Consider the following 27,351-nt stretch of genomic DNA (forward strand, 5'->3'; position numbering starts at 1 on the left):
TTTTTGGTTAATTTATTGATAAATTAATCAAAAACACTTCTAAAAATGACTTGCCTTACAACAAGGGTGAATTTTTCTGGTTTGTCCTTTCAAATAATGAAGCTGGCTATTTCAGTCATACTCTGCATCATCTGTCTGAGGAGGGCAGCTTCCTATTTGGTAATTGTTTTCAAATTTCTCTTCAAGATTTAAAAGCCAAAGTATACTTTTTAACAGTAAGAATTTATGTACCATTAGAGTTCATCAAGAGAACTGGAAAAGAGAAAAAACAAACAAACAAACAAACAAAAAAAACCAAATAACAAGGATTAGTATCTTTTAATAATGCAAGTTAATGACAGGACTCTATTGTATGCTAGTATGGAAATTACAAGAATAAGATTTAACATGAATAAGGTAATACTTGATAGCTATGCCACATTTTCATAACTGCAGTTACTTTGTGATTCTTCTGTGTCTCAGGACCCTCTTGAACAAATGTATTTTCTGTCTTTCTCCCTGCAATTCCAAAATTATCAGATAAGGTAATTTATTAAGCCCCTGTTTCTGATAATATTATTGTTCCAAGATATACTATTATTTTAATCCGCATAATTTATTTGTTTAGGAAGGTGGGGTTTTTACATTTGGAGCTGGAGGCTATGGTCAGTTGGGTCATAATTCTACCAGCCATGAGATAAACCCAAGGAAAGTTTTTGAACTTATGGGAAGTGTTGTCACGCAAATTACTTGTGGCAGGTAAGGTCTCTTCTGTGCTACTGCTCTGAATCTTATAAATTACTTGTTTTGTATAAAACTTCACATATATTCTAATATGAAGTGTATTTTTCCTTAACCTTGATGGTTAGGGAAGATGAGATAAATAAGATCTCTAAATACCTTTAGCTAGCAACATTACTGGGGTTTTAAAAACATTCAGTAGAAGTGAAGGATGTTACACTGAGAGTGCTGATTCTCTACACTGAAAATGTTAATAATAATATGGTGCTGTTTATTGCTGTCACTTTATCATTCCCTATTAAAGAATGAGGGTGTGTGGGGAGTTACTCTCACTTCACTGAGGATAAATAAAATTTGGAAACATACATCATTTTTTAAAATGCCTGTAAAACTGTACTGTGCTTCAGTTCCCAATGTTGTTTGTTTGTTTATTTATTTTAATGATGTATTATTAAAAATAGCACCCAAGAAATTTGGAAAAATTATCAAAGCAGATGAAAATGTCCTTGTCCTAAGAATTGCATTCTAAGACAAAATGGTGGAGACAACATAATGTTTGAAGAGGGCATATTTTGTTATTTGGATTAAAAAACACATTATGTAATCCTTTCTGCATTTTGGTTGATGCTTATTGGACCTATTCCCTTTTATTAGTTTATGTGAACTCAGTAGTGGTTCTTCCCAGGGGAAAGGGGGAAGGGAGTATCTGGAATTGAGATGAAGAAAAGGGGATGCAGCCAGTCTGGTAGAAACTGCAAATTTCGGAATGTCCAGAGATATGCCCTAAAGGTCAGACTGTGGATAGACAGGGTTTCAAGGCAAAACCTGGCATCTCCATTTCCTGAATGTTTCCATGAAAACTGAATGTTGCATATTGCACTGTCACTTGAAGTACTGCCATAGCCAATCAAGATGTGGAGTTTGTGATGAGACCTTTAACAGAGTTTTTAACATTTAACAAAATTCTTAGATTGCATAAAGCATGTTATAGTGCTTATGTGTTTTTTGTTTTTGTTTTTTTCCACTAGACAGCACACTACTGCGTTTGTTCCTTCATCTGGAAGAATTTATTCTTTTGGACTTGGAGGTAATGGGCAATTAGGTACGGGAACAACCAGTAACAGGAAAAGTCCCTTCACAGTAAAAGGAAACTGGCTTCCTTACAGTACTCAGTGCCTGATACCCACAGGTAAGCAACACCTGGTGGATTCACTCTTTCTATTCCTGTTCCTTTTTATGTGTTTCTTGGCTCTTGAGATTTTAACTGAACATGGAATATAATCACTTCCTTCCACACAGTTTGTTTTCACTGTGCTCTAATTCACTGAAGTTCATTTCTGCTGTAAGAAATACTTGCAACAATTTCTTGCTTTGCGGTTGGGGTAGGTGCTTTGTTAGCACTGGAGCTAACACTTAGAGCTGTTAGTGTTTACCTCCATTAAAGACAGTTTTAATTATTGCATTGCCAAGATCTGCGCAGAGCAAATTTACGTAATAAAGGAACTGTTTCCTAATTGAGTATGTTGATAGCAGTGTCTTGAGTGTTTCTCAAATCCACATTTTCAGTTGTCTTTTTTTTATTCTTATTGCAGATAGTGAGCAGTATTACTGTGTAAAGAGAATTTTCTCTGGTGGGGACCAAAGCTTTGCACACTACTTTTATCCACAGGTAATGCATCAAATATACTTTAGAACCAAGGTGAATTTATATTGTTCTAATGCGTTTTAAGGGATATTTCATATTGAAGATGCAGAAGTATGCTGTAAAATTTTAAACTGTGGAAGCACAAGACATTGCATCAATTAGCAATCAGAAGACTTGGATCCAGTCTATTGAGCGTTAGCTGTCAGTGAGCTCATAAAGCTTTTTGGCACAGGCTTTTTTCCTGAGTCATGAATGCATGCCCTTCTTTCCTTTCTAAAGAATCACAGCGACTGAGGTTGGAAGGGACCTCTGGAGGTCACCTCGTCCAACCCCCCTGCTTAAGCAGGGCCACCTGCAGCAGGTTGCCCAGCACCATGTCCAAGTGGCTTTTGAATGTCTCCAAGGAGGGAGAATCCACAACTGTTCTGGGCAGCCTGTGCCAGCGCACAGTCAAAAGCACCTTTTCCTTTGAAAAAGGAAAAGCCCAGAGCTCTTCCCTGCCCTTGTCTGCTGTGTTCTGCTCTGTAGCCAATATAGTATGTCACAGTGATAAGGAAACAAACAGCTGACTTTTTGCTAAAAATGAGAAGTGGTGACACAGTTTATGTTGTAATAGTTTTATACTAACCTTAGAACAATAATATTCTTTAAAAGAACAAGAATTGGTCTGTTTAAGTTCCAGTGGCTGGAGAGAGGGGCAGATGTAGGAGGACTTGACAGCAATAATGGTGAGGTGGGGGTGTGACGGAAAGGAAATGCTCTTAGACAGTGACTTGGGAGGAGAGAACAAGGTGAAGATACATGCCTGGATTCACATAGAAGCTACTTCCATATAATAGCCCAGCAGACTTTAGACCACAGGGATTAGTGGCACAGGAATGAATTGAAAATGGGGGGTGAAAAGTGATGACACAAAGGGAATCAGTAAAGATTTAGGGGGAAACATGTTTGTTGCCAAGAAAAACTGGGGTCAGGAAACCCTGTGCTCCCACAGCTTATTCTGCTTGTGAAAAATCATTATTATTTTTTTTCTATTTTCCCCTCTCTTAATTGTGATTAAGTTTTGGTAACTATTTCTGTATTTAATAGAAACTTGTTTAACAAGTGAACACAGAAAGACTAACTGGTAGTGTAGGATCAAAACTTTTCTATTAAAATTCCACTCAAAAAAATTACTGTGCAAATTTCATAATTGAAGTAGATTGTGACTGACAAATTGAGGTAAACTTAAGACTATGAATGCAGCTATTGTGGTTTGTTCTGTACAAAAAGTATTAGCATTAGATGGACTTTGATGATGCAGAAGCATCCTTTTTAGAACTCCTTAGTTTGCTAATTTGCATTCTTTCAAAGCTATGTGAGTTCTGTACTCCTGGGACTTGGGTGTCCTTGTCAGCTGAGGGGTCTCAGCAGGCAAAAAAAATTATTTTTATTTTATTTTATTTTATTTTATTTTATTTTATTTTATTTTATTTTATTTTATTTTATTTTATTTTATTTTATTTTATTTTATTTTATTTTATTTTATTTTATTTTATTTTATTTTATTTTATTTTATTTATTTTTTTTCCCCCCCGTTAGTTTTTGGGCAGGTCTCTTCCCTGTATTGTTTCACTGTGATGCTTCTGCTGGACTCAAGGAAAATAGAAAGAGCATTTCTCATTCCGATCCTCCGTTTCTGAGGATGGGATCAGAAGTACTGATTTTTGGCAACAGCTAGTCATCATTACACTGAGTCATCTATGTTGTAAAGAGCATGTTCTCAGGAGAAATGTCTTCTTTTACTAGTTTAACCTTATTTTTGGTGCTGTTTGCCACCTCTTTTTGAATCAGTGCTCTTACTCATAAAGGTTTTCTTGCTTCTATTCCTGTTTTGTGTGAGAAACCTCACTAATTCATTCGGTTTGAGCAGCACATCAAAATGCAGCTTGTATGATAATGCAGTAAACATTCAGACAAACATGATTCATTCTAAGAAGAGATATAGGGTGGGAGAGCAGCTGTCTGAAGAATTGAATGGGTCCTTTTCTGTATGCTCGCAGCCTGGCAGTGAGCTAAGTGGCTGACAGTAACCAGAGAATAAACATGTTTGCTACTCTTGTCTAAAGCTTGTTTAGTGTTCATCTCCTAGAAAAGTGCTTGTATGTTTAGGGGATTTACCATGAAATAACCTGTGGTGTGAATTAACACACTAATCTGGATGGTTTTAGTTTATCATAGCTTTCTTTGCTTTCATAGCAAGTGTGGAACTGCTAGAATATAGTAAATTGATTCTTGGGCTTGTTTCAAATAATAGTTTGGGTAGGCAAATTGTCAGTCAATGAAGAGAAAAAGATCTTAGCCACAGGACTGTTTTTTTCTGGAAATCGGTTTAATGTGCCTGATTCTTTGTTTTCTTTACAATTTAGAACATGGTGCCGCCAGATGATTTCAGGTATCCTGATGTTCTGAAGCAGATCTGGACTGTGAATGAAACATTTATTCAGAGATTGCTGACTTTCCCATCTGGAAGACTTCCTGTAGAGATAGCTAAGTAAGTATTGTAGAAGAAATAAGTTGTCTTCAGTAATTTTATATATGATTTGGGTGTGAACATGGTTTTGTACATGCATAGCAAGGATAATCTTAATTACTGCTTTTATTATGTACACAGCTTTTGTTGTGCTTTCATTGTCATGCTTATCATGTAGTTTATCTCTGTCTCATCTCTGTCACAGTTTAGGTCACTGCTCCATACAAGATTAGTTGCACTTTGAAAAATAATAGTGTGTACAAAGGAATATGAGAATAACTCGGAATATTGCTGCTATCTTACTAAATAGGATGCAAAGAAATTAAAAACAAACTACACGTCTCTTGTTTGTACCTGCCTTAAGTGTTGAGTCTTGAATGGAGGTTTTACAGGATGTTGTTTGGTCATATTCAAATCAGGTCCTATGTACTATGTTACTTATGAAGGATAAAATACAATAATTTTATATAAGATGCTAATTTGTAAAAAGAAGTGTAACTTCTTCTTTCATGTGAACAATTTCAGTGAAATTGATGGAACATTCTCCTCAGCTGGGTGCCTCAATGGGAGCTTTTTGGCTTTGAGGTAGGTGGTCAGGCTTTTAAATAAGTATTCCTGTGAACAGAAGAATTAATGGTGGTTACCTTCCTAGTGTTACTCATTTCAACTGTGACACCTTCCCACCATTTTCGCTTCTTAGTATTACTCTGATGCTTTCAGTTTAACCTTATAGCTCCATTACTACCTGTAGTTTGTCAGCTGGCCTAAGTGCAGTATGTCTTCTGCCAGTTCTTGGTAGTGTGTGCCACCTGGCTGCTGCCATTTAAGCCAGCAAAAGTAATTAATTAGCAGCCGCAAGTTGTATATAATTCAAGGGGAATATATTGTACAAGCTGGTTTAGATCTCAGTGATTGCCAAGATCTAAAGCATGAGTGCTTTGCAGTTAAGAGAGTACTTTTTTTTTCAGTTGCTTCAAATGTTGTGTAAGAGTGATACTGTGATCACTAACATGTTAGTTCCATGTTAGGGTTAAAAATTCAAGGTGGAAAATTTGTAGAGTTCTAAGAATACAGGATTCAGTCTTTCTCTAATTTTTTTTTCTTGCTGTAGCAATGATGATCATTACAAAACCAGCAGTAGATTCTCAGGGGTTGATATGAATGCTGCTAGACTACTATTTCACAAACTTATACAGCCTGACCACGCTCATATATCACAACAGGTTTGTGCTGCATATTTTCATTTTGTTTGGGATCACCTTACTTTGTAGCTATAGAGAAATACTTCTGGTATGCTTGCTCCAATCCTTTTAATATCTTTCTTTAGTCAATAACATATCAACTACGAATAGGTAAAACTGTATTGTGCTGTGCCAGAATGTAACACACCAGGATATTGTATGTCTTTAAATTTCAAAAACAAGGCAATATATTAAATAATACAACACAGGTTGAAGTCTTGATTGTTCTCTCATTTACTTTTGATCTAGGTGTGGGATTTTGTTTAAATGCCCAATTGCATTAAAACAAACTGCATTTTATTATGCATTGCAGGTGGCAGCTAGTTTGGAAAAGAACCTTATTCCAAAACTGAGCAGCTCCTTACCGGATGTTGAAGCTTTAAGGCTGTATCTCACTCTACCAGAGTGCCCACTGATGAGCGATGCAAACAATTTCACAACTTTAGCTATTCCCTTTGGAACAGCAATTCTGAACCTAGAAAAAGCTCCTCTGAAAGTTCTTGGTAAGAAAATGAATTTTTTACTATTCAACCTAAGGATCTACAAACAAAGATGTATAGAAATTCCATCAGTGATGACGTGGTCAAAACAACGCCTGCTTTTGTATTTGCAGTTTTGTAGAACTCCTCAATGAGAAAGTTAAGAGTTAATATTGCTTGCTATGTAAGAAAACACCTATCCTGTTGCTTCTGAGCTAGCTGGCCATCCATATAGATTCATCTGGTTTTGTAATCGTGGGACTCGTTCCATTTGGGAGGAATTATACTACATACATGAGTTCATTTGATATGTGTCTTTGCACTTTAAAGTGAAAATTGTGTGCTCAGACAACTAACAAGCACTAAGTAGTTTACAGGAGTGCTACAGAGCAGATATTAAATTGTCTTTGTTTTGACTGTAGTACCCTTTTTTTTGTTTTTGAGATCCATGTTATCTCACTGATGCTAAGATGCAGTCTTGAAATATGGAGATTAGAATAGTGGTTTTTTTTTTTTTTTTTTTTATTTCCCTGCACTTTTTTATTGTGACTCCTGTCACCAAGGATTTCAGCTTGAGGAGTTGAGATACCAGAACATTTCCTTTGTACTTAGTATTTTTTAAAAGGGTACTTTCCTCACTGGGGTGGTGTGTTTTTGATTTTTTTTTTTCTTTTTTTCCTCTTTACTTGTAACCGACCTCTTAAACTTCACAGTAGTTTTTGGTGAGTGTAAAGTGTGCAGTCAGTAAAAAGCTTGCCTTCTATATAGAAAAGCAAACTGATTATTTATTTGGACTGCATGTCCTTTTTTGTGTTGCTTCACTACAACAAGTGTTTCCACTGTTCTTGGTAGGACCTTTTGCTTAAGGTTTCAAGGTTTAAGCCACCTGTTTCATGTCAGAAGTAACTTCATTATACTATTGTGTACTTTGGATAAACAGACTTAATTTAAAGAATTTGTGTGTAACAGTAGGAGCATACAAATATACGTTTTTTTTACAAAGAGCAGTTTGTTGTTCAAAAGTTTGCCCCACTTGTTTAAACATTTTTTTTTTAAAGAAGCATTCCCTTTGAAAGCAGTGGCCCGTTCTACTTTACTTTTCCCCACCTCAAAATACCTTTTCATATACTTAGCTTAGTTGTCTCCTGCTCTCTAATTTGTTGTATGTCTTTTTTTTTTTTTTTTTTTTTTTTTTTTTTTACTTTCCAGAGCTTCCCCATTTCAGTAATGCTTACACATGGTCAGCTGCTAATACCTCTTTTGTGCTGTTTTAAATCCCAGAATGGAGTGGGAAAGGGGAGTAACATTGTAGAATAATACACCAGAACCATTTCAAAGTTGAAAGTCTGTTGCTTCCCCAAGTCTTACTGTATAGAAAACTGAAATTGTATTGAAGTGTCAATATTTTGTTGTTCTTTCTCTGCCCACCTGTCTTTAGTTTTTGGTAACTGACAAGTGTGCTTTCTAATAAAACATGTTTTTTAATTAAGAGTAGCGTAACATACTGTTGTAGTGGCAAGTACTACATTCATGTGTTCACCATTTGTTGACAGAAAATTGGTGGTCTGTACTTGAACCTCCATTATTCCTCAAGATAGTGGAACTCTACAAGGATGTTGTGGTCCACCTCTTGAAGTTGTATAAGATTGGCATTCCTCCATCTGAAAGAAGAATATTTACCAATTTTCTACACACAGCTTTCAGAGTTCTGGAAATATTGCATAGAGTATGTTTGCATCAGTTTTAACCAATTATTTTGTTTGTTTCTGTCAGCATCTGTGCTGTGTAGTTGTTGAAAAAAAGTTAAATAACTTAAGAGTTTTAAATATTTAGACTTCTATCTACAGAAATGCTTGTAGTTGTTCCATTTAGATGTATGAACCATTGGAATTCTGGATTCCAATCTGACATGGTGATGGAATTGTCACAGACTGACCCAGTCAATTGCACCTGTGAGGGTATGTTGGGAAGAATTGCCTCTTAAGTTTGAAATGATAGCAAATAAGGTCAGAGTTGGAAGGTAAGAGCAAGTTACATTTTGAGTAAAATCTGAACAGTTTTACCAGGACAAACTTTTTCGTCTCTGATTTGTTTATTTAGTCTGGTAGTATGTTAGCTTAATTCTTAAAAATTAGTAAATCTACAAGCCTTGAATAAAAAGCCCAAATCATTCAGAGTGCACATCAGAAGCCTGAGGAGCTGCAGCATCTGTCTGCTGCTGCTGCAATTTCCACTCTCACCCTCTTTTTTTTTTTTTTCCCCATTGTAATTTATTCTGGTCATATGGCATTTTGTAATTACATCCTTAAAGAGCTTGGAAGGCACTCCATAAGGTGCTAATCAAGTACTGTATTCACACAATCTAGTGCAATGGGGACAACTGTCTAAATTGGACCTTTGTGTGCTGTATGTACACCTCCCATTCCCCAAGGAAAACAGAAAAGATATCTGCTTTGGAAGCTGGAATTCTTAGGCTTTGGTTTGCTGTGCTTTTCTTTCATTTATTCTTTATGAACACTGTCAAATTAAGGCTGGGAAATATGGCTGTTCAGTAGCCATCCTGTTTTGGAAGCACAAAATGGAAGCACAAAATGTCCATTAGAGATTCCCATTTAGAAAGCTGTTGGTGTGTAAGAAATGATTATTTTGCTGCCTTTAGAATTTATGTCACTGCTCAGGGTTGTAATAGCTGTAAATCTTAACAGTTGAAATTGATCTTGAAATATTTAAACCTTGTGAGTAAATGTAAAGTTATAATCTGGCTCTTCTCAATTCCCATTTTTTGGAAACCCAGCTTTGACTAATAAGGACTTACATGGTAGAAATAATTACGTTTATAAACAGTTGGGCAGCAGGGTAGATATACTGATAGATGCTTAATAATTACCTGGTATGGGCTAAAGTAAGAATGGAAAAAATGGGGATCCTTATCTAGGATATTCCACAGATTTGATGTCTGTTTTTGTTTGTTTAGTGTTTTTTGGGGGAAGGATTGGGTCCTTTGGTGGTGGGGGTGTTGGAGTAAAGCAAGTTTAGACTGTCAGTTTTTAAAGAGAGAATTTGTAATCCTTCTGTTCTGGCAGTTAATGATGCTTGTCAGTCACTGGGAAAAGAAGCGTGTGTTAAGAAAGCAAATGTACTGAATCCTCTTGGAAGCCCTGGGTTTAAAATTGCACTATAGAGACAAGCCTTTAAAAAATGTTTGTTTTCCATGTCATTCTCTTATTTTTCTAAGCTTAATGTTTTTAAATAGAAGTTGTTCTCTGGTCACAGGTAACAGAAATAGCATTCGTATTGTAATTGAGAACAAAGTTTTACACTGTAGTTTGTAAGTCCATACATATAAAAATACTGTGCCTGTGAAATCACATCATGTTTCAAAGTGGCAGCACTGTATTGTGCAACATTGCATAATTGATTAATCTTACTTTTTTGCAGCTTAAATAGGATTGTTTGGATCCATGTTTCCATATCTTTAACATTGTTTTTTCATGCTTATTTTTTTATGCTGTCGTTTTTCTAGTACTTCTTAGTAGGTGGGTGTCTGTGGCTGACATAAGTGCTTGAAAACTACAGAAAAAATCCTCTTAAACTGTTATGCAAAGTGATAAAAATAAATTTTACTTCTTCAGGTAAATGAAAGAGGACAAGTTATACAGTATGACAGATTTTATATACATGAGATACAAGACTTGATAGATATCAGAAATGACTACGTCAACTGGGTCCAGCAGCAGGTGTTTGGAATGGTAAGAGTTTGGATCCCTTCTTCCCACCCCATGCTTGCTTTTGGTTGTCTGTGTAGAGAAGCCTGTAGATTTTCTAAATAGGGGCACTTTCTTTTCATACAAGTATCTGCACAGATCTCTGATACTGACCAGACTCAACTTTTGTCAGGTGCTAACTAAAGAATTGTTCAATAGGTGTATTTCTTGTAGGGTATAATTTTTAGGACTGACACCATCTAACATTTTAATAAGAATGCTATCAGTTGAGATTTGCCACATTGGAAAAGTTAGGGAAGTGCTAACCGGAAAACATCCAGAATAACTTGAATTACTATGCAAGCTAGGTTCGGTCAATGTTGTCAATGGAGGAAGCTGAAAGTGTCATGGAAAACTAAGTTTAGAAATGAAGTAGGGAGTTAAAGGGGACAGGTAACCAATGTAATTTTCTACTTTGAGTGTAGTGACAAGAAGTAAATTCTTAGATCTGGAAACAGAAGAGTGGTAAGTGGGAATAAATGACTGTGCACAGAACTAGTGAGTTGAATAAAGTTTTGTCACACAGTTCTTTGACTTAAGCTTTGACAGAGTAGAGTAGGTTAATATGCTTGCTTTAGTCCACCTAAATTTAATTCTGCAGCAGTACCTATAAGTTCCTGAACAGGGGAGACCTGCTTTTGTTGTGTGTTTTATGAATACAAAGTAAAAGATAGCCTGTCTACTAAAGGATAAAAAATTGTAAAATAAAATAGCAAGAGCAGGGAGATGAGGGATTGTAAAGAAATAGAGAGATGATAGTGGTAGTCATGACAGACTTATGTTTCAGCCAAACATCTCTGAAAAAGTATTCTGTGCTTGATGTAGGTTGGTGTTGGTAGCTGACAGGGGCAGTATACTAAACAAGATAGAGAAGGTGGGGAAAAACAAGGCCTTGGAAGAAGAGACAGGTTGTGTACTTGGAACAGAGAAGGATATGGCAGTGAAGGACGTAAAAGTGTTACAATTAGAAAGATTATGACCTTTGCAGCTATGCTTTAAATGGATATAAACAAACCAGAATTGAATTTGGCATGATCAGACAAGAAAATTCTGAGATAAGGGAAAATGATAGCTGGAAATTGATTAGTGTCTGATGTCTTAAGCTGCATTTGTTAAATTGGAAAATTAAGCAGTAGCTTGATATTAGTAAGAAGGTAATACTGAACTTCCCTTAAATCATCTTTATTCTGTCATGCATTTATACAGGTTTAAGTTTAGCAGAGAAAAAGACTTTAGTTTATTACAAGGCTGAAAAAAATCACGGCCTTAGTCTTTTCACCTGCATAAATGGTTTTTGATGGCTTTTTCTTGCCTTTGTATCCAGCAATTTGTGCTCTTGCTTGTAAAGTAGTTAGAATCTTTATGTGCCTGTTTTATCACTAATATTAATCAAAATTTCTTGTGCTAGTATCATTTTTTATTGTCATAGCTTGAGGCAAAGGTGTTTGTTCAGTTCCTTAATTAAAATGTGGAGAGAGAAATACAAAAGAAATGAAAAATTCAGAAAAGTTTTAGAAATTCAGAAGAAAAAAATTCTAAGCTTTCAACAACAGAAGAATAGGAAAAACTGAAGTTACTATATACAAATACTCCTTAAAAGGGTTGATTGGGAAAAAAATAAATAGAAATAAATTATGGTATATACAGTAGGAGTACAAAATAGCATAAATTAGTCTGTGAGAAATGGGCTACTGAAATCTGGTGTTTCTTTTAGGAATTAGGGATATGGAGAGAAAGCAGATTTTACAGATGATGGTATTTTTGATTATTGCTTTCAGAACCATAGTTGTCTGCCTATTGGACTCCTAAGTCTCATATGTTTAGTCACATATCACATTTAAAATTTATTAGTTTATCATTAGCTTTTATTGTTTTTTTTTTTTTTTTTTTTTTTTTTTTTCCTTTCAGCAGCAGAGGATAAGGGTAACAGTACCATAGAGATAACTTAGTTTCTTAGCAGAGTTTATCTAGCTTGTTCTGGAAGTCTCTACACAGACCTAGCAATATGTATTGGTCTGTCTCTAATTTCAAATCTCAGTTATTTTCTCATATGCAGTATCGTAGATCCAAACGATTCTTGAGATTTATTGACTAATTGTTTTTTTGTCTTTACACTTTTACTCAGTAAAAATAATTTAAATTTAATGTGATATGCTTCAGTCATTTGAGAGTGAAAATGTATATGTGAAAGTAGATGTCATTTTCAATATATGGAAATAAGCATTTTAAAATGTTAACTTTTATATCCAAGAATACAAGAATACTTGATAGTCTAATGCTCCCCTTTTAAAGACACATAGGATGTTAAAAGACATTGTTGCATTTGGTGAATTAATTAAAATGTTTATGGTGGTTATTTATTTTTTCAGTAAATACTTTTTTTGGGGGGGAAGCTGTAGTTAAATATTCTTAATTTTACATCTAAGATGAATAATTAATGCAGACACTAATGCTGCTTTTTCATCTTAATTGTTGCTACCTTTGTGCAAATGCTGTCATAGGATGTCAACCATGGATTATCTGAGGTAAGATTGGTTGCAATCTGATTTCTTTTCCAAAATGTAAGGAAATCAGAAATAGGAGTGTGAAGGATTGTGAGATGTGTTCTGTTGGAAGTAAAGCCTTATATTGGCATGGATGTAATCTGAAAAGGTTTTTATGGGGCAAAAGTATGTAGTTCTGTGTATAGAAAAATTCAGAGCAGAGTTTGAAAGCAAGGACTTGTTTGATGATAACATACTAGCTGTAATAAAAGGTGTGAAATTAAAACATACTAAGTGGGGGTGGGCTTTCTGCTGAAATGCTAAACAGCTGAACATCTACTTTGCTGAGATGTTTTTGGACCTGCATTGACAATGAATAAAGGTTTCTTCCTCTTTTCAGTAAAACAGATATATCAAATATTATGGTAATGACTTTAACCATTATAGTATTTTTTTAATAAGCAGAGTTGTGACATGGTTATTCTCATTCTAGCTCACAGATACTCCTGTTACAATTTGCACATACCCATTTGTTTTTGATGCTCAAGCAAAGACAACTCTCCTGCAAACAGATGCAATCATACAGATGCAGGTGAGAGTCTGTTTGTTTGTTTGTTTGGGTGGTGTTTTTTCCATAACCCTCTCTCTCTTCCATGAAAATTGAGTGATCTGTTGTTTTTTTATTTTTTATTTTTTATTAAACACCTTAGTCTTCATTTGCCTGTTGGAGGAACAGAGGAAGTTCAGGTGTTTTGTTTTGAAGGGGGGAGGAGGGAGTAAGAGAAACATATTCCCTAGCATTAAAGGAATATGAAGATAATTTGTGTGGATTCAGTAGCTGTCTGCATTCATGTCTTCTGACTTTAAGATAAGCAATGAACGTTAATGTTGACAGGAACCTAGAGTTACTTAATAATTCTTATAGTATGTTTTTTGTTGTTGTTTTTGTTTGTTTTCCAGATGGCTGTTGATCAAGCTCACAGGCAGAATTTGTCTTCTCTGTTTCTGCCTGTATTTGAATCTGTCAACCCATGCCTGATCTTAATGGTGCGGAGAGACAATATTGTAGGAGATGCTGTGGAAGTCCTAAGGAAAACAAAGAATGTGGACTACAAGAAGCCACTCAAGGTATTACCGGTACACTCTGGTCTAAGTGTTTTTTACTGACATGTGAGTAATTGAGAATACATTTTGGACAAATGTTTTGCTTCCTGTTTTTAATTCTGTGCTAATTGAGGTGTGTGTTCCAGGTTATTTTTGTAGGGGAAGAAGCTGTTGATGCTGGAGGTGTTCGCAAAGAATTTTTTTTGCTCATAATGAGGGAGTTGCTAGATCCCAAATATGGGATGTTCAGGTACTATGAAGAGTCCAGGCTGATTTGGTTCTCTGATAAGGTAGGGTGCAATTGACAATCGCAAATTTTCTTTAACTTAAAATATTTCTATTTAATAATGTATGATCATAGTAGTTTGTGATAATTTTATTTCAATAGGAGAAGCTGAACTAAGTAGTCTTGAAATATGCTTATTTTTGTCATTGTTAGATCAAAACTTCCCCCTTCCTTTTGTTCCCCATGTTCCTTGCTCCTGATCACTTGTGCCCAGTCGAGGTGACTTCAGTGGGAAGTGCCAGCCAAAATAAATTGATTCCAAGAGCAGAATTGGAGTGGCAGAGAAAAATGATGTGGCTTGTTGAATATGTCTTTCTGTGTTTATTTGCATTTATGAGTCTGTTTTATATATAGTCACCTGGTCATACTTGCTGGAGAGTTTTGACTGTTGACGTTTTAGTCCTTTTTCAGAAAAATACTGATTAGAGTGTCAGTGATTCCTGAACACTAAATGTTTCTACAGCTGTGTTTTAAGCCTTAGCTGTTAAGTCCAAGGGAGTCAATTGTGAGCTCCTCACCCCTCCATCTACTGCACCCCTCTTCAAAACACAAATTAAAATACAAGGACTGAATAGTGTAATAGTAAGTCACTGACAGAAACAGAATCTTTTTTTGCAGTAGTTTCAGAAGCAGGCATCATGTATAGTACAAAACATATCATCTCTCTGCTTTTTTTTGTACCTATATACTGCACACATGCTTTTTTCTGCACTCTAAATGATTAAAATAACTGAATTAATTTGAACTATCTTGTCTGTTTTCTGTTCGTAGACCTTTGAAGACAGTGATTTGTTTCATTTGATTGGCGTTGTCTGTGGGCTAGCAATATATAATTTTACTATTGTAGACCTTCACTTCCCTTTGGCTTTGTACAAAAAGCTATTGAATAAGAAGCCATCCCTAGACGACTTAAAAGAATTGATGCCAGATGTTGGCAGGTAAGCAAGCAAAAAAGAACGAGACTAGGAATTAATTTTTAATTCAAGACTTTTCTTTGAGAATTTCAAGAAAACACCTGATATTCACACTAACAGGATGAACAGCTCAGAGTGACTGGCTGCCATCATGCCATTTCAGACAGGATAGATGCTGTTGTTAAACACCTGCTTCTAAATGTTTGGTTTTGGTACTCATGTCTTCTGTGTTTTTATCATGCTACAAGACTTTTAGGGGAACAAAATGTTTACAAGACTTTTAGGGGAACAAAATGTTTGCAACTCAAAAAATTAGAGTTTCAGCTATTAATTTTATAAATTAAGCAAGAACATCGTTTTAGTTCCAGGCAACTTACTTAGTCCAGAGAGGAAATGTTTTTATTTATTAACAAGTGCATGCTAAATATCTGTCCTTGAGAGGGGATTGGTATTGAATTTATAGGAGTTTCAAATGAGGTGGTGGAGTGGGTGTTTGCCTTGGTGTTACGAGCAAGAAAAGTTTGCATAGGTTAGAGGAGAAATTAAACAAATTAATGGAAAAGCTCAGCAACGATTGTTAAGGACTTCTCACCTCTGGCTTGGGAGTCCTTTAGCTAGAGAACGATACGAATCTTCTGTCTTCGCACCTGGATATAACCAAAAGGAAATAGTACTATAAGTAATAGAGAGACCATTGCTCGTCTTTAAAGCTTTGCTTACCATACTTTTAAAAGTAACTTGAATGGCTTGAGATTTCCCAGCACTGTGCTACAGGATGTAAATCAGTGACTTAATAGCTGGAATATACTGCTAGAAACAACTATAGATTTTTCTTGAATAATCAAAGCATATTGAATACTTCATGAATATAAATTTATCTTTTTTTCCACTGATACAAGTACTTTGTGAATTATTTTGTAGGGGAATGCAGCAGTTGCTGGACTATCCAGAGGATGACATAGAGGAAGCATTTTGTCTTAATTTTACTGTAAGTTTTACATGATGTTAGTCTTTTTTTATTTTAATGAAGCTTCCACTGTCTATTACAACTGTTCCTGATGAATTGTCTGAGCAAAAGCATTGGCTGCTGGTTCTAATGAGTTGTAGCGCTCTCTGCTTATGTAAAGATCTGTGTCTGCTGTTCATGTTGCAATTAAAAAAGTGATAGGAAGAAGTCCTCTACATGGTAAATAAAACCAATACTTCTTGTTTGTTTTAAATAGATCACTGTGGAAAATTTTGGTACAACAGAAATTAAAGAACTTGTTCCTAATGGTGCCGACATTCCTGTAATCAAACAAAATAGGTGAGTTTTACGGGTCACAGGGTAGTTCAGTGTTACTATCTGCTTTGGGAACATAACTGGGCTGCTGTAAATATCCTTTGCCAAGCTGTTGTACTAATAACGGGAGGCAAAACTACTGTGGCTGTTTTTCCAAGTTGTTCTCATGTGTTGTTAAAACAGCTATTGTATTTAGGAATTCACTGTCTGCTGAGTCTTGTCTAACTTTGTAATACCTCTTACACCTGTGTTATTTGTTTATTTATTTGCTTCAAAATACTTCTAAGCTCTTTAGGATCCATTTTGACTACACGGTCTTTGTTTTAGAAGATGAAGAATGGTTGTGGTTCTGCAGGAAGCTACTGAGTAACAATGTAAAAACATCAGCCTAAGCACCATTATGTGGCAACTATTCATTTGTGAAATAATATTTCAGGAAAGTCTTCCCTTTGTAGAGCAGATAAGTTAGTCTGTTATTTGTGTCATCCTCAAATGAGGGGTGGTGGTTTTTTCCCTCTTCCATGGATTCTGGTAATTCCATTTATAAAAGCAGCCTCTTCCACCCTTTATTCCCATTCTGCTCTTGAAGGATAGACAGAATGTCTGATGGTACTCTCATCCAGTTTTGGAGAATACTGTCACTTTCCTATCTCTTCCTGTCCCTTTCATATATTTGCCTTGGTTATTTAATCTTTGTGCCTTCTATGAGCTTTCACTTCTCCCTGAGTGAAGGGAGAATCAAATGAGAAGGGCATACTGTATGAGAAGGGCATACTGTATAAGAATAGCATGTACTTGGGCTGTACATACTAGGAATGAGGGAGAAAATGTGCATGAGGCATGTTCCTGCTTATCTCTGTTCTGTGTTTTGAGGATCATTTTCTGTGAGTAGCTAGGTCCCTTGTACAGGACTGAGTTATGACAGAAGGTTCTGAAGGTATCAAACTCATGCATAGATTAAGACAGTGACAGTGCCTTCATTCACCTGACTTCTCATTACTGGGAGAGAAAGACAGGGAGTTCACAGCTCCAGTTGGAAGGGCAAGATTGAGGAAGATCAGTGAATGGAAGAAAAAAACCAAACACACTAAGTAATTTTCCTAAAGATGCTAATACCATTCAGCAACAGCAGTCACCACTTAACGCCTGTCAGGTGTTTTTCTTTTTTTAGTCCTCAGTAATATCTGAGGATTTATGGTACTTCATCTTAAATGTGGTAGCTCATAAGTTTTCCTAAGGTGGTTTCTCAAGTCACAAAGTGACAATGAAACTGAAATACAAAAACAGTTTTAGGTTGCTCATGGAAGGCATACTGCAATGTCATCGCTAGTTGTCTGAAGAAGTCCTGTTTCTTAAGACCCATGAATCTTTAATTCAGTTTTAAAAATATTAACAAGGGGTATAATAATGTTAATTAATTTACTACTGTGAATTTGCTCTGGAGAAACATTTCTTTCCACTGTTACTATTTATTATACAGATGGTGTTTAAAACATACCTCATTGAGTGCTTTAAGAGGGGAAACATTTTACAGCTTTAATAAGTGTATCATCAAAATGTGTTTGTTTCTTTTACTTACTGGTGATGTTATTCAAATACTGTGGATAAAGAAAGTGCACTGGTATGTTAAGTGTAATATATAACTGGAGTAACTTTGTCAAGGTAGAAACTAACAGGATCATTTAATAAATAATAAATATTGTATTAAGGAATTTTAACTGCTAACTGCTGTGGAAGAAGGTGCTTTCAAGAAAATGTGAGAACTTGTACTGAAGCATAGATAAGGCTGTCTGTTTTTTCAGTATCCTAGTTAATTTTCCCTGATCATTTTTACTATGTAGGACTCGAACGTATGTTTGAAGTTGATTAGCATCTTCAGTGTGCATATAGTAATCCTCTTAATAAAAACAAAGCAAAAACAACCAAAACAATAGAAAAAACTATTTTGACATTATGTGGCTTCAGGACATTGTATGCAATTTGAGCCTTTGAGCTTGTTGCCATACAGTTTGGTTCACCATGATGCGTACAAATAGGAAAAATGTTCATAGTGGTTGAAATAAGTAACTCTGTTGTAGGTTTTATGTTGCACATCAAAGGCTCTGTCTTGGAAAAAAAATATATACACGTATACATTTATGTGCTATTTTCAGTCAGGTTATCTTCACTACACCTGAAGCATAGAGCAGAGAACATAAGTATATGAAGATCCTTTTTGCTTAACTTCAGAGGAGGTGTTCTATACTCAAACGGCTACTGTTTTATTGGTGGAAGGGTGACATACTTTTCTTCCCTCTTCCTCTCAATATAACTTTTTTTTTCTTCTCTGTACAGGCAAGATTTTGTAGATGCTTACGTGGATTACATCTTCAATAAATCTGTGGCTTCCTTATTCAGTGCATTCCATGCGGGCTTCCACAAAGTATGTGGAGGTAAAGTTCTTCAGCTCTTCCAGCCCAGTGAGTTGCAGGCAATGGTGATTGGGAACACAAATTATGATTGGAAAGAATTGGAGAAGGTAAAAACCATAGCTATTTGTTTCATATATATGTTTAATTTCAAGATGCAAAACCAAAATCTGTAAGTGTCCTTTGAGCTCTGTTTTCTCTGTCAATAAGTGATGAGTATGAGTTCCAACCCTGGTGAGTGCGTAACTGAGGAACTTCTGGGTATAAATTGTCAGTGAATGAAGACACCAAAATATTATTTATGTTCCTGCTTTAAATTTTCCCATCTAATTTCTGAGGGAAGTCAGACTTTTGGGGAATAGAGAAATTGCACAAACCCAAAAGGCAGCTTTAAATAATGTGTTATGTTAGAAGGGGAAAATTAAACAAAAATGCATGCAGCTAACAAATGTAAGTATTATTGGTCACTAAAACTTACTGTGAGATTTTATGTTACCACTTCATTGGGGTTGAAAATGCTTTGGAGTATGTCTGTCTGCCCATGTAGTTGAAGTCAGACTGAAGAGCTGAAGAAAACTGACCAAGGAAAATTGTAATGTGTAACTTGCAGAGCGGTATCCCTTTACATAAACCACATTCTTAATACTTCATTGCTACATTATCCTACTGTTTCTACATGCGAGGAATAACCTAATTTCTTGCTCATTTAGAATACAGAATACAAAGGAGAATACTGGGCAGACCATTCTACGATTAAAATATTCTGGGAGGTTTTTCATGAATTGCCTTTGGAGAAGAAAAAGCAGTTTTTGTGTAAGTATTTGATGCTACTTTGCAGAAATTGCTAAGTGAACAGGATCACTGCGATTTCAGGCTCTTCATACATTTGGGTAGATGCAAGTATTAGTCTGTAATGGTGTGATTGTATACAGGAAAAAAGTCACAGTAGAAGCAATTGATTATGAGCTTCTCTGTGTTTTTTGCTGAGGTTGTCCTGAGTAATTCTGGGTGGTGGAGGGTTATAAAATCACAGTAGACTGAAGCAGCATTTAAATAAATAAATAAATTGCCCAACAATGTAAACTGCTAATGTCGTCTATCTGATGACCTCAGTTTTTTTTATTTGTGGACGGACATCAGGTTTACATCCTCTACTCTTCATTGCACATAGGTGGAATAGTGGAGTTATAACTGATTGTAGATACTTCAAGGCACTGATGTGAGAGAAAATGTACAGGGTAAGACAAAGATACAGAAGCTGCTTGTGAGCAAACTGTTGAGAATAGATCACAGATTATTTCACAATTTAAACAAACTTTGTATTGAACAACCTAATTCTGTGTATTTACAAGATGTTCACAAGTGCAATAAAGGTGTAGCCTGTGGATTTTAAGTAACAAATCCTGATGCAAGAACAACTTTCTGCTTTTATCAAGGACTGTTTGTTTTCATATGTTATTACTTGTTGGGTCACAGTTCTGAGTTTATACGTGCAAGCTGGAGATCGGGCTAAGTCATTCATTGTTTTTCAAACTTATCTGATATAATTGAAAAATGTAAATAATGATTAGAACTGTGTATGTGGGATACATGATATTTAGTCTTAAACTGCTTTCAGGACTTTTTTTTTTTTTTTCCCTTGACAGTGTTTCTGACAGGCAGTGATCGTATTCCAATTCTTGGAATGAAGTGTCTTAAACTAGTCATCCAACCGACAGGAGGTGGAGAAGGTTATCTTCCGGTAGCTCACACTTGCTTTAATCTTCTTGATCTTCCAAAATACACAGATAAAGAAACCCTAAAATCTAAGCTGATCCAAGCTATAGATCACTATGAAGGTTTCAGTTTAGTATAACTTCAGAAATGAGAGTTCTGTGTAATGTGGGATCATTAAACTAACTTTTTGTGTCTTTCTTGTGGTGGTAAATTCAGTGGGTTAAATGATGGAGATGATAATATAACTGATTATTTGCAAGACGTTCAGTGGTGTGGATATTCATGGGAGCCAAAAAAAAAGACAGAATTGAGGAACATTTTCTTGTACAGAACCATGTGGATTTCGCCATCTTACAATAAAAATTAGAGTATTGTGAATGGGAGTCAAGTTTCACTAACATGAATTAACATTTCACCTTATACAAACAATTTGGCGTGTGAGTGCATGAGAGACTTGCTTAAGTTTTTCAAATCACTTAGTAAGAACATCTAACTCTTTCCCTGATAAAATTCACTTGGTAACTTTTCATTTTGTAAATAATAAATTTTTGTGATAAAATAATTATGTTCCAATAGCAGTATGGTTTCTATTGCTTGTAATTGAATATGAGCTTATTTTATGGCTTTTAACAAAAAAGTGACTACTCTGATTTCTGAAGATATATTTTTCTGGTTTGTTTTAAGAACCTTAATAATGGAAGTATTTGTTTAAAGACATTCATCATCACAGTGTACAATCCAACAATTTCCATGAAGCTGTCACTTAGTGCTGGTTTAAAAAAAAGAAAAAAGTACCTACATGCAATGGCATTTTTAATATATGGATTGACAAGCTGACTTCATACTGCACTGTTTTATTTTTTAAGGACTGATTATGTAAGCAAGCGGACACAATTATAAAAGAGGTTAATTTATCACTGGGAACCTCTGCAGCCATGTGTCAAGAATACAGCTTAAAAGAAAAAGGTGCACCAGACAGTTATTGCTGTCAAGAGGTTAAACATTTATTTTTTAAATGCTGAAAGTGTAGTTTATGGTTTCTAATAGAATTTTCACTTTTTTCCAGATAAATGCATTTGAAATGACTCTTTAACACCCCTCTCCCCTTTTCTTAAGATTTTATTTTTAGTATAATTGCCCTGAGACGATTGTGCTTAGCTGGACACTTTCAGATTTGACTTTTCCTTCTCTGGTTAAATTCCAGATTTTGTGGTGTTAATGCATATGTGACTTGCAGCTGTGAAACAAATATTTATTTTTTTTAGATTTTTAAATGCAGTGAAAAAAATTCAAGCTATAATAAAAGACTTGAATGAAAACCTTTGTTGGTTGATGTGTATGGATGCTTGCATCATGCATATTTCTTCAACTGGAGGGTAACTTGCATGCATTAAGTCAGCAATACAGTTAAGCTAAATAATAAGATCTCACTTTAAAAGTAGAGAAATTGATTCAAACGAATTGTTTAATATGCAGTTATTTGACGTGCAGTAGATATAGATAGAGAAAGCAGTGCAGTTAAGAGCATTCTTTCCATAACACTGTTTTTACAGCATTCTGATGCAGTGTAACTTCTAGTAATTTCTTTGTATGCAGACCATGTTTCATCTTTTCCAGCCATTTGTCACTTGGCTGGCAAATTCTTTTCATTGTGAAATACAAGAAAACAACAAATGCTAAAGCAGCTTGATCTTACTATACATGGAGGAAAGAAAGGGAAAAAATATGTATATTATGCCTTCATTTTACCAGGTAATAATAAAACTTGAAGAATTATGGAACAACAAACTTGTAAAGGCAAATAGTCAGAAACCAGGAAATGACTAACTTAAAGCTGTTAGTGGTGTTTTTTCCCTTGTGTATTATCACATGTGAAAGTCCTGGTTTCTCCCCTGTCCTCCATGGAATCCTTCATTCAGTACACCCAGCTGATGTATGCGTTATTTCCCTGTTCAGTTGTGCATGACCAAGCCTAATGCACATCACCTAAACTTAGCACTGTTTATTTTTGATTTCTCTGTAGGATTGTCTGCTAAATTGAATTCTTCATCAATATTCATCTGAGATGAGTAACAGCCTTATTCTGTAGATGAGGGCATCTAAGACAGAATTCAAGACATTAAATTCAATAACTGGATTATTGAACATTTATTAATTTTTGAACATTTATTAATTGTTATTGAACATTTATTAATTTTTGGTGCCCAATTCAGGATGTGCTAGAGAATTTTAGATGTTCTTTGTCTCTGAAGTGCAGTTATTGTTGATTAGAAGTGCTGTGACAATTGCTGAAGAAACATTTGCAGCAACGAGAAGCATCAGAAAGACAGACTTCTGCTCCTGGAACTCGGGTGGAAATTGGTAAGCATGTGGGATTGGAATCATTGGTTAAATTACACATTAAGAGCCCACTGGCAGAGGAGGGTGAGAGTTGCATTCCTCAAGACAGCATTAACCTGAGACATTTTTACAATTTCAGCCTTGGTTCTAGCTGTGTCTGCAAGAAATGGAGTTGGGTCCCACAGAGTATGATAACATCCCAGCTATCTTACAGGTGTTGGCTCGTTCAGTGCAGTGAAACAGGTGTCCTGTTGCAAAACAGACATTACGTACATAAGAAGGTAAAAGACTTTCATCTAGTACTAGAAGTAAAATAGTGACCAGTCATATTGTTACTTCTGTCAAACAGGTGTTTATACTTTATCATTAGTTCTGAAAACAGATCTTTTTTTTAACCAAAGTTAAACACAAAATGTTTCCTCTGGTTAGGAAAAGGTGGGTAGTGTGAGGTGTTTTCTCACCTTCTTGGATCAAGTGTAATTTTGCATACAATAAAAATCAATTTTTGCTTAGCTAAAAGAGCCATGGTGTTAAGGAAGAAAGGAGTTTTCTTCCTTGACAGATCTCCAGTTAATCAAGAAAGCTTGCATACAGGTTTTTAAAAGAATAATGTGAGCAATTAGGGGAAAGTAGTATTCTGGGCTGTGTGGGAATGCTGTAAAATAATTAAAAGTCTTTAAAGAAAGTTCTTTTGTTTAATAATAAGATCAACATTCTGATAAATATTCAGGACTATCACTGGACAAAGCTAGCTGTATATCCATTTTCATCATACTTACTAAAGGAAGACTTGTTTTGGTCGTAGCAGTGGATTTACTGCATCTGTCACAATGGTACAGAACTGCAGGTTGAATTTGCGTGGCAGGCACATTTCAACGACAGGCTATTTCAACAACATTTGTCACTGAAGCTTGCCCCTCATAGCTACTGCTATTAAGATTGTTTCAATGTAGAACATTGAGACGCAGTGTTCCCTTCAAGGTTTATGCCCTACAGTGAATTTTAATCCACTGCACTGCTTTGTGCAGTGGATTAAAATTTTAATTAAAAAATTATTTATTATTTTTTTTAATTTAAATTTAAATTTTTAGTTTGTTTGTTTGTTTTACTGGTCTCAGATTATTAGAAAAGAAAATGAGGGCTATGACACTTGTTCCAGATATGAACTATAGAGCTAGTATGTTTTGGTATTGCTCAGTGTTCGCAGTGCCAGTGGGGATCTTTGTCTCACTGAGACTCCGGACTGGTCTTATCCTTGGGTTATGCCCAGACCACATGAATCCTATACATTGTGCAGTGCCTGAGGGGCTGCGAATCTCTGCAGGTACAGCTTCCCCCAACACGCCTGATTATGTGAGGAAATTCAGTGAGATGAAAAAAAATACATATTAATGCTATATGAAGACAAAAGTATTTGACTTCAACTGTTTTGTAGAGTCTGTGAAAAACAGTTCCCTTCAGTTTTTTGAGCAGGTACACCAGCTTTTCTATCAAAACAGGCAGAGTTGGTGGGCTGTAGCTAAAACCCAGCTTTCCACAGAACTGGTATCAGTCAGGTTTTAAGGCTGGAACTAATTTAATTATTTGTGACTTAATTCTGCACAGAGGCTACATAGGTGCACTTCCTAGTACCAGAGCTGGGTACTCTTTGGAAACTACGTATTGCATCTCAACAAGCCTGAGGGTGTCCACTGGCAAGGTATGAATATGGAAACACACTCTGAGGTGGCAAGATTACACTGGTGACACATACACAGAGATGGTGAGAGAGAAGGTAAGGGGAACCAGTGGCACATTTATGTGAGGGAGGAGCTGGAAAGGACTGATAGCTGCTTGGAGTTCACACACAAATCACGTTCAACTCTGCAGCAGGGAGTGCTAATGCCTAATAAGAATAAATAAACTCATGGTCTGGCAGAGGGCAGCGCAGCCTGAGAGGGTATTTGAGGTTTCTGTAGCTTCCTGTCTGCCAGTGAGCAGTAGTGAATGCCAGGAGATGTTTGTAAGATCGGAGTTTGAGTGTAGTGGTACCTCTACCAGGCTTGCACCTCTTCTCTAGCATACTGTGTTTCTGGGCCACTTTGCTCTGTGGGGCCCGTTCTGGGGATGTGTAACAGCTCCTGTGCCACAGAGCGAGGGGCTGAGCTGGTCTTGGAGCTTCCTGGGGCTCCTTTGTGTGGAGCTGCTGTGCTGCAGCTCACCCTTGTGCAGCTGTGCTGTTTATTGCAGTGTCCTGTCCTAAAACAGATGCATCCTATAGTCATAGCATGCTCATCCAAAGAGTGCAGTGCAGTCTTAAAACACTTTCTTGCTGGCAAAAAGCCTCTCGTTATGTAGCCTAATTTCCTGGAGCTATATTGAGTGCTGTCACTTTCAGAAGAGCACATCTAAACACAGCAGAAGCACCTGTGGAGCTGGGTGCTGCACCAGCTGAGGTGCGTTGATGGGGGCAGATCCTTGTGGCTGTTCCTCAGCCTGGCCTTCTGCCCCTCTGTAGAAGTCTCCGCTCGTTCCAGATGCTGCTGCAGAAGCGGTAAGTGGTGCTGGCAAGGAAGTGGTCTGCAGCTTTGTGAAGGGGTGGTCTGCTCTGGTGTGGTGGGAGCATTGTTCTCTGCTGTTTGAGGACTCCTTGTGAGCTCCCTGCATGCTGTTGGGAAGGCGCTTTCCTTCAGCTGAAGCTTTTGTGTGGAAGCAGTGCTTTGTCATTTAAAAGGATTAGGGATAATGATTACAGAGAAAAGAACACAGATGTGCTGTTTTAAGGACTTAAGAATTATGTTGCTTTGTGGCTTTCAAAATGTGTTGAGTTAGTAGGAATATCTAAAATTTGTAGTTTAATGTAGTTATTTTGTCCTTGGCTCCTTCACACGTGGTACTGGTGCTGGGGCTGGGCTGTGACTGGGGATGTGGTGTTTGCAGGGATAACAGTGGACAAAAGTAGTTCGTAGTTGGGAGTACTCAGATTTGTGTCTTCTAAGAAAAGAAATCCTTTAAAGACCTGTGGTCATACATGTATATCTGCTTCCACTACCTCCAAGATAGGATAAACAAATACATGCTTAGAGAGTGCCTTACCAGTGTTTGCTTAGTCCCTGCTTTATAATGCCCAGTACAAACAGATACAATGGAGCTCCCAGAAGCACTGCTGCTGTATTTCCCCTAAGAACTGCTGTATTGGGTTAATCTGAGGTGAAAACTGTCCACCTGTAGCTGGTCCAGTTGCTTAAGAGCATAAAGGAAAATAGCCTCTTTGGAAGCCCCTTCAAGGAGCTTCAGTAGGTAGACCTGTCCTACCTGAATTTGTGAACTCCAACAGGGTCCTGTGGCAGCAGGTTGTGTAAATTCCAGCGTGATGGCTCGTTTTGTTTCTTCTGCTTTTCTGCACGTTCAGCTGAATGGTCTCTGGGCCTTACATTGTGAGAGTAAATAGTTCTTTACTCTTCCTATGTCATTATATATTACATTTCCTGGTTAAGTCTTGGCAGCCCATGTGTCTTTTTAAAAGTGCAAAGCACACTGACTATTTGAAGGATGCTAGTGTGACTCCGTGACCTTCTTTTGATTAGTGATAGCTTTTTCAAAACCCTCTATTACATAGGTATGATCAGTTGTTTTGGCCTGGAATTCTGCTCTGGGTTTTAATCCCCAGTCACTCTGTAGATAAGTCTATCATTACAGCTGCCTTTAGACTTGGCTGTTTTCAGTATTTAGCCATAGATATTGAACCTCAAGTACTGAACCGTATCTTCCTCTTTCTCAATTTCAATTTTTCAGTTTTATTCTGAGTGCTGGTTTCATTCAAATTCTGTGTACTTATAGCCCTTCCGAATTTGATGCTATTTGGTACTTTACTGTCATTCATTTAGTAAGCATTAAATATTTTTGATAAATGGAAAAAAAAAGTTAAAATGTACTTGATTCAGCATAGACCATTATGGAATATATGGCTATTCAGGAAAAAAATATTGTGGACTTTTAAAATACTTGACAGCTTTTGTATCACCAGAAATACTTTTTGTATCTAATACAATGATGATTGTATCTAATACATCAAAGGCAGCTGAAGGTGGGTTAGGGAATGGGGTTATAGCATTAAAGAAATGCGTGTACCTTGCTTTTTCTCTTGTACATCTGTTTAGTATAAATGCTACAAGGATAAAGATGCTTTCTCAGGTTAGTAATGCAAATTCGGAGAAAAAGAAGGAACCTCTTTGAGATTCAGCAAATTACAACTGGAACTGAACACCTCCTTCCATGCTTCCAAATGAATTTTGGGTAAGATGCTGAATACTTATAGATAACAGTGAGCCATGATAGCAAATGGTTGCTCATCCCCATAATTTACCTCATTGTTTGTATTACGCAGCATTCAAAGATGTCTTCACTGCAGGGAAAGGATAGCATGTGAAATAGAGGAATGAGGTGACACATTCTAGTCTGGGGTTTTTCTTCTGTTC

The 27,351-nt window shown here is 36.3% G+C and overlaps 1 protein-coding gene across 6 annotated transcripts in view; it reads left to right on the forward strand.

Moving 5' to 3' along the window:
• HERC4 (HECT and RLD domain containing E3 ubiquitin protein ligase 4) overlaps positions 1 to 21,116 on the forward strand; it is a 33,129-nt gene extending 12,013 nt beyond the window's left edge. For 5 of the 6 annotated variants that reach the window (XM_038181114.2, XM_038181119.2, XM_038181116.2 and 2 more), the window contains 19 exons: positions 608 to 738; positions 1,749 to 1,909; positions 2,313 to 2,389; positions 4,774 to 4,898; positions 5,403 to 5,462; positions 5,989 to 6,100; positions 6,432 to 6,621; positions 8,151 to 8,323; positions 10,230 to 10,346; positions 12,863 to 12,886; positions 13,338 to 13,436; positions 13,805 to 13,972; positions 14,095 to 14,238; positions 15,006 to 15,172; positions 16,070 to 16,136; positions 16,372 to 16,454; positions 18,765 to 18,948; positions 19,549 to 19,651; positions 20,485 to 21,116. In XM_038181114.2, the coding sequence (XP_038037042.1) occupies positions 608 to 738; positions 1,749 to 1,909; positions 2,313 to 2,389; positions 4,774 to 4,898; positions 5,403 to 5,462; positions 5,989 to 6,100; positions 6,432 to 6,621; positions 8,151 to 8,323; positions 10,230 to 10,346; positions 12,863 to 12,886; positions 13,338 to 13,436; positions 13,805 to 13,972; positions 14,095 to 14,238; positions 15,006 to 15,172; positions 16,070 to 16,136; positions 16,372 to 16,454; positions 18,765 to 18,948; positions 19,549 to 19,651; positions 20,485 to 20,693 (2,394 nt within the window). In that variant the 3' untranslated portion in view covers positions 20,694 to 21,116. The remainder of the gene's footprint in view (positions 1 to 607; positions 739 to 1,748; positions 1,910 to 2,312; positions 2,390 to 4,773; positions 4,899 to 5,402; positions 5,463 to 5,988; positions 6,101 to 6,431; positions 6,622 to 8,150; positions 8,324 to 10,229; positions 10,347 to 12,862; positions 12,887 to 13,337; positions 13,437 to 13,804; positions 13,973 to 14,094; positions 14,239 to 15,005; positions 15,173 to 16,069; positions 16,137 to 16,371; positions 16,455 to 18,764; positions 18,949 to 19,548; positions 19,652 to 20,484) is intronic. The other variant, XM_038181118.2, reaches the window with a different exon arrangement.
• The last annotated feature ends 6,235 nt before the right edge of the window (positions 21,117 to 27,351 follow it).

This window comes from Anas platyrhynchos, chromosome 6, assembly GCF_047663525.1.
Source record: "Anas platyrhynchos isolate ZD024472 breed Pekin duck chromosome 6, IASCAAS_PekinDuck_T2T, whole genome shotgun sequence".
Classification (NCBI taxonomy): domain Eukaryota; kingdom Metazoa; phylum Chordata; class Aves; order Anseriformes; family Anatidae; genus Anas; species Anas platyrhynchos.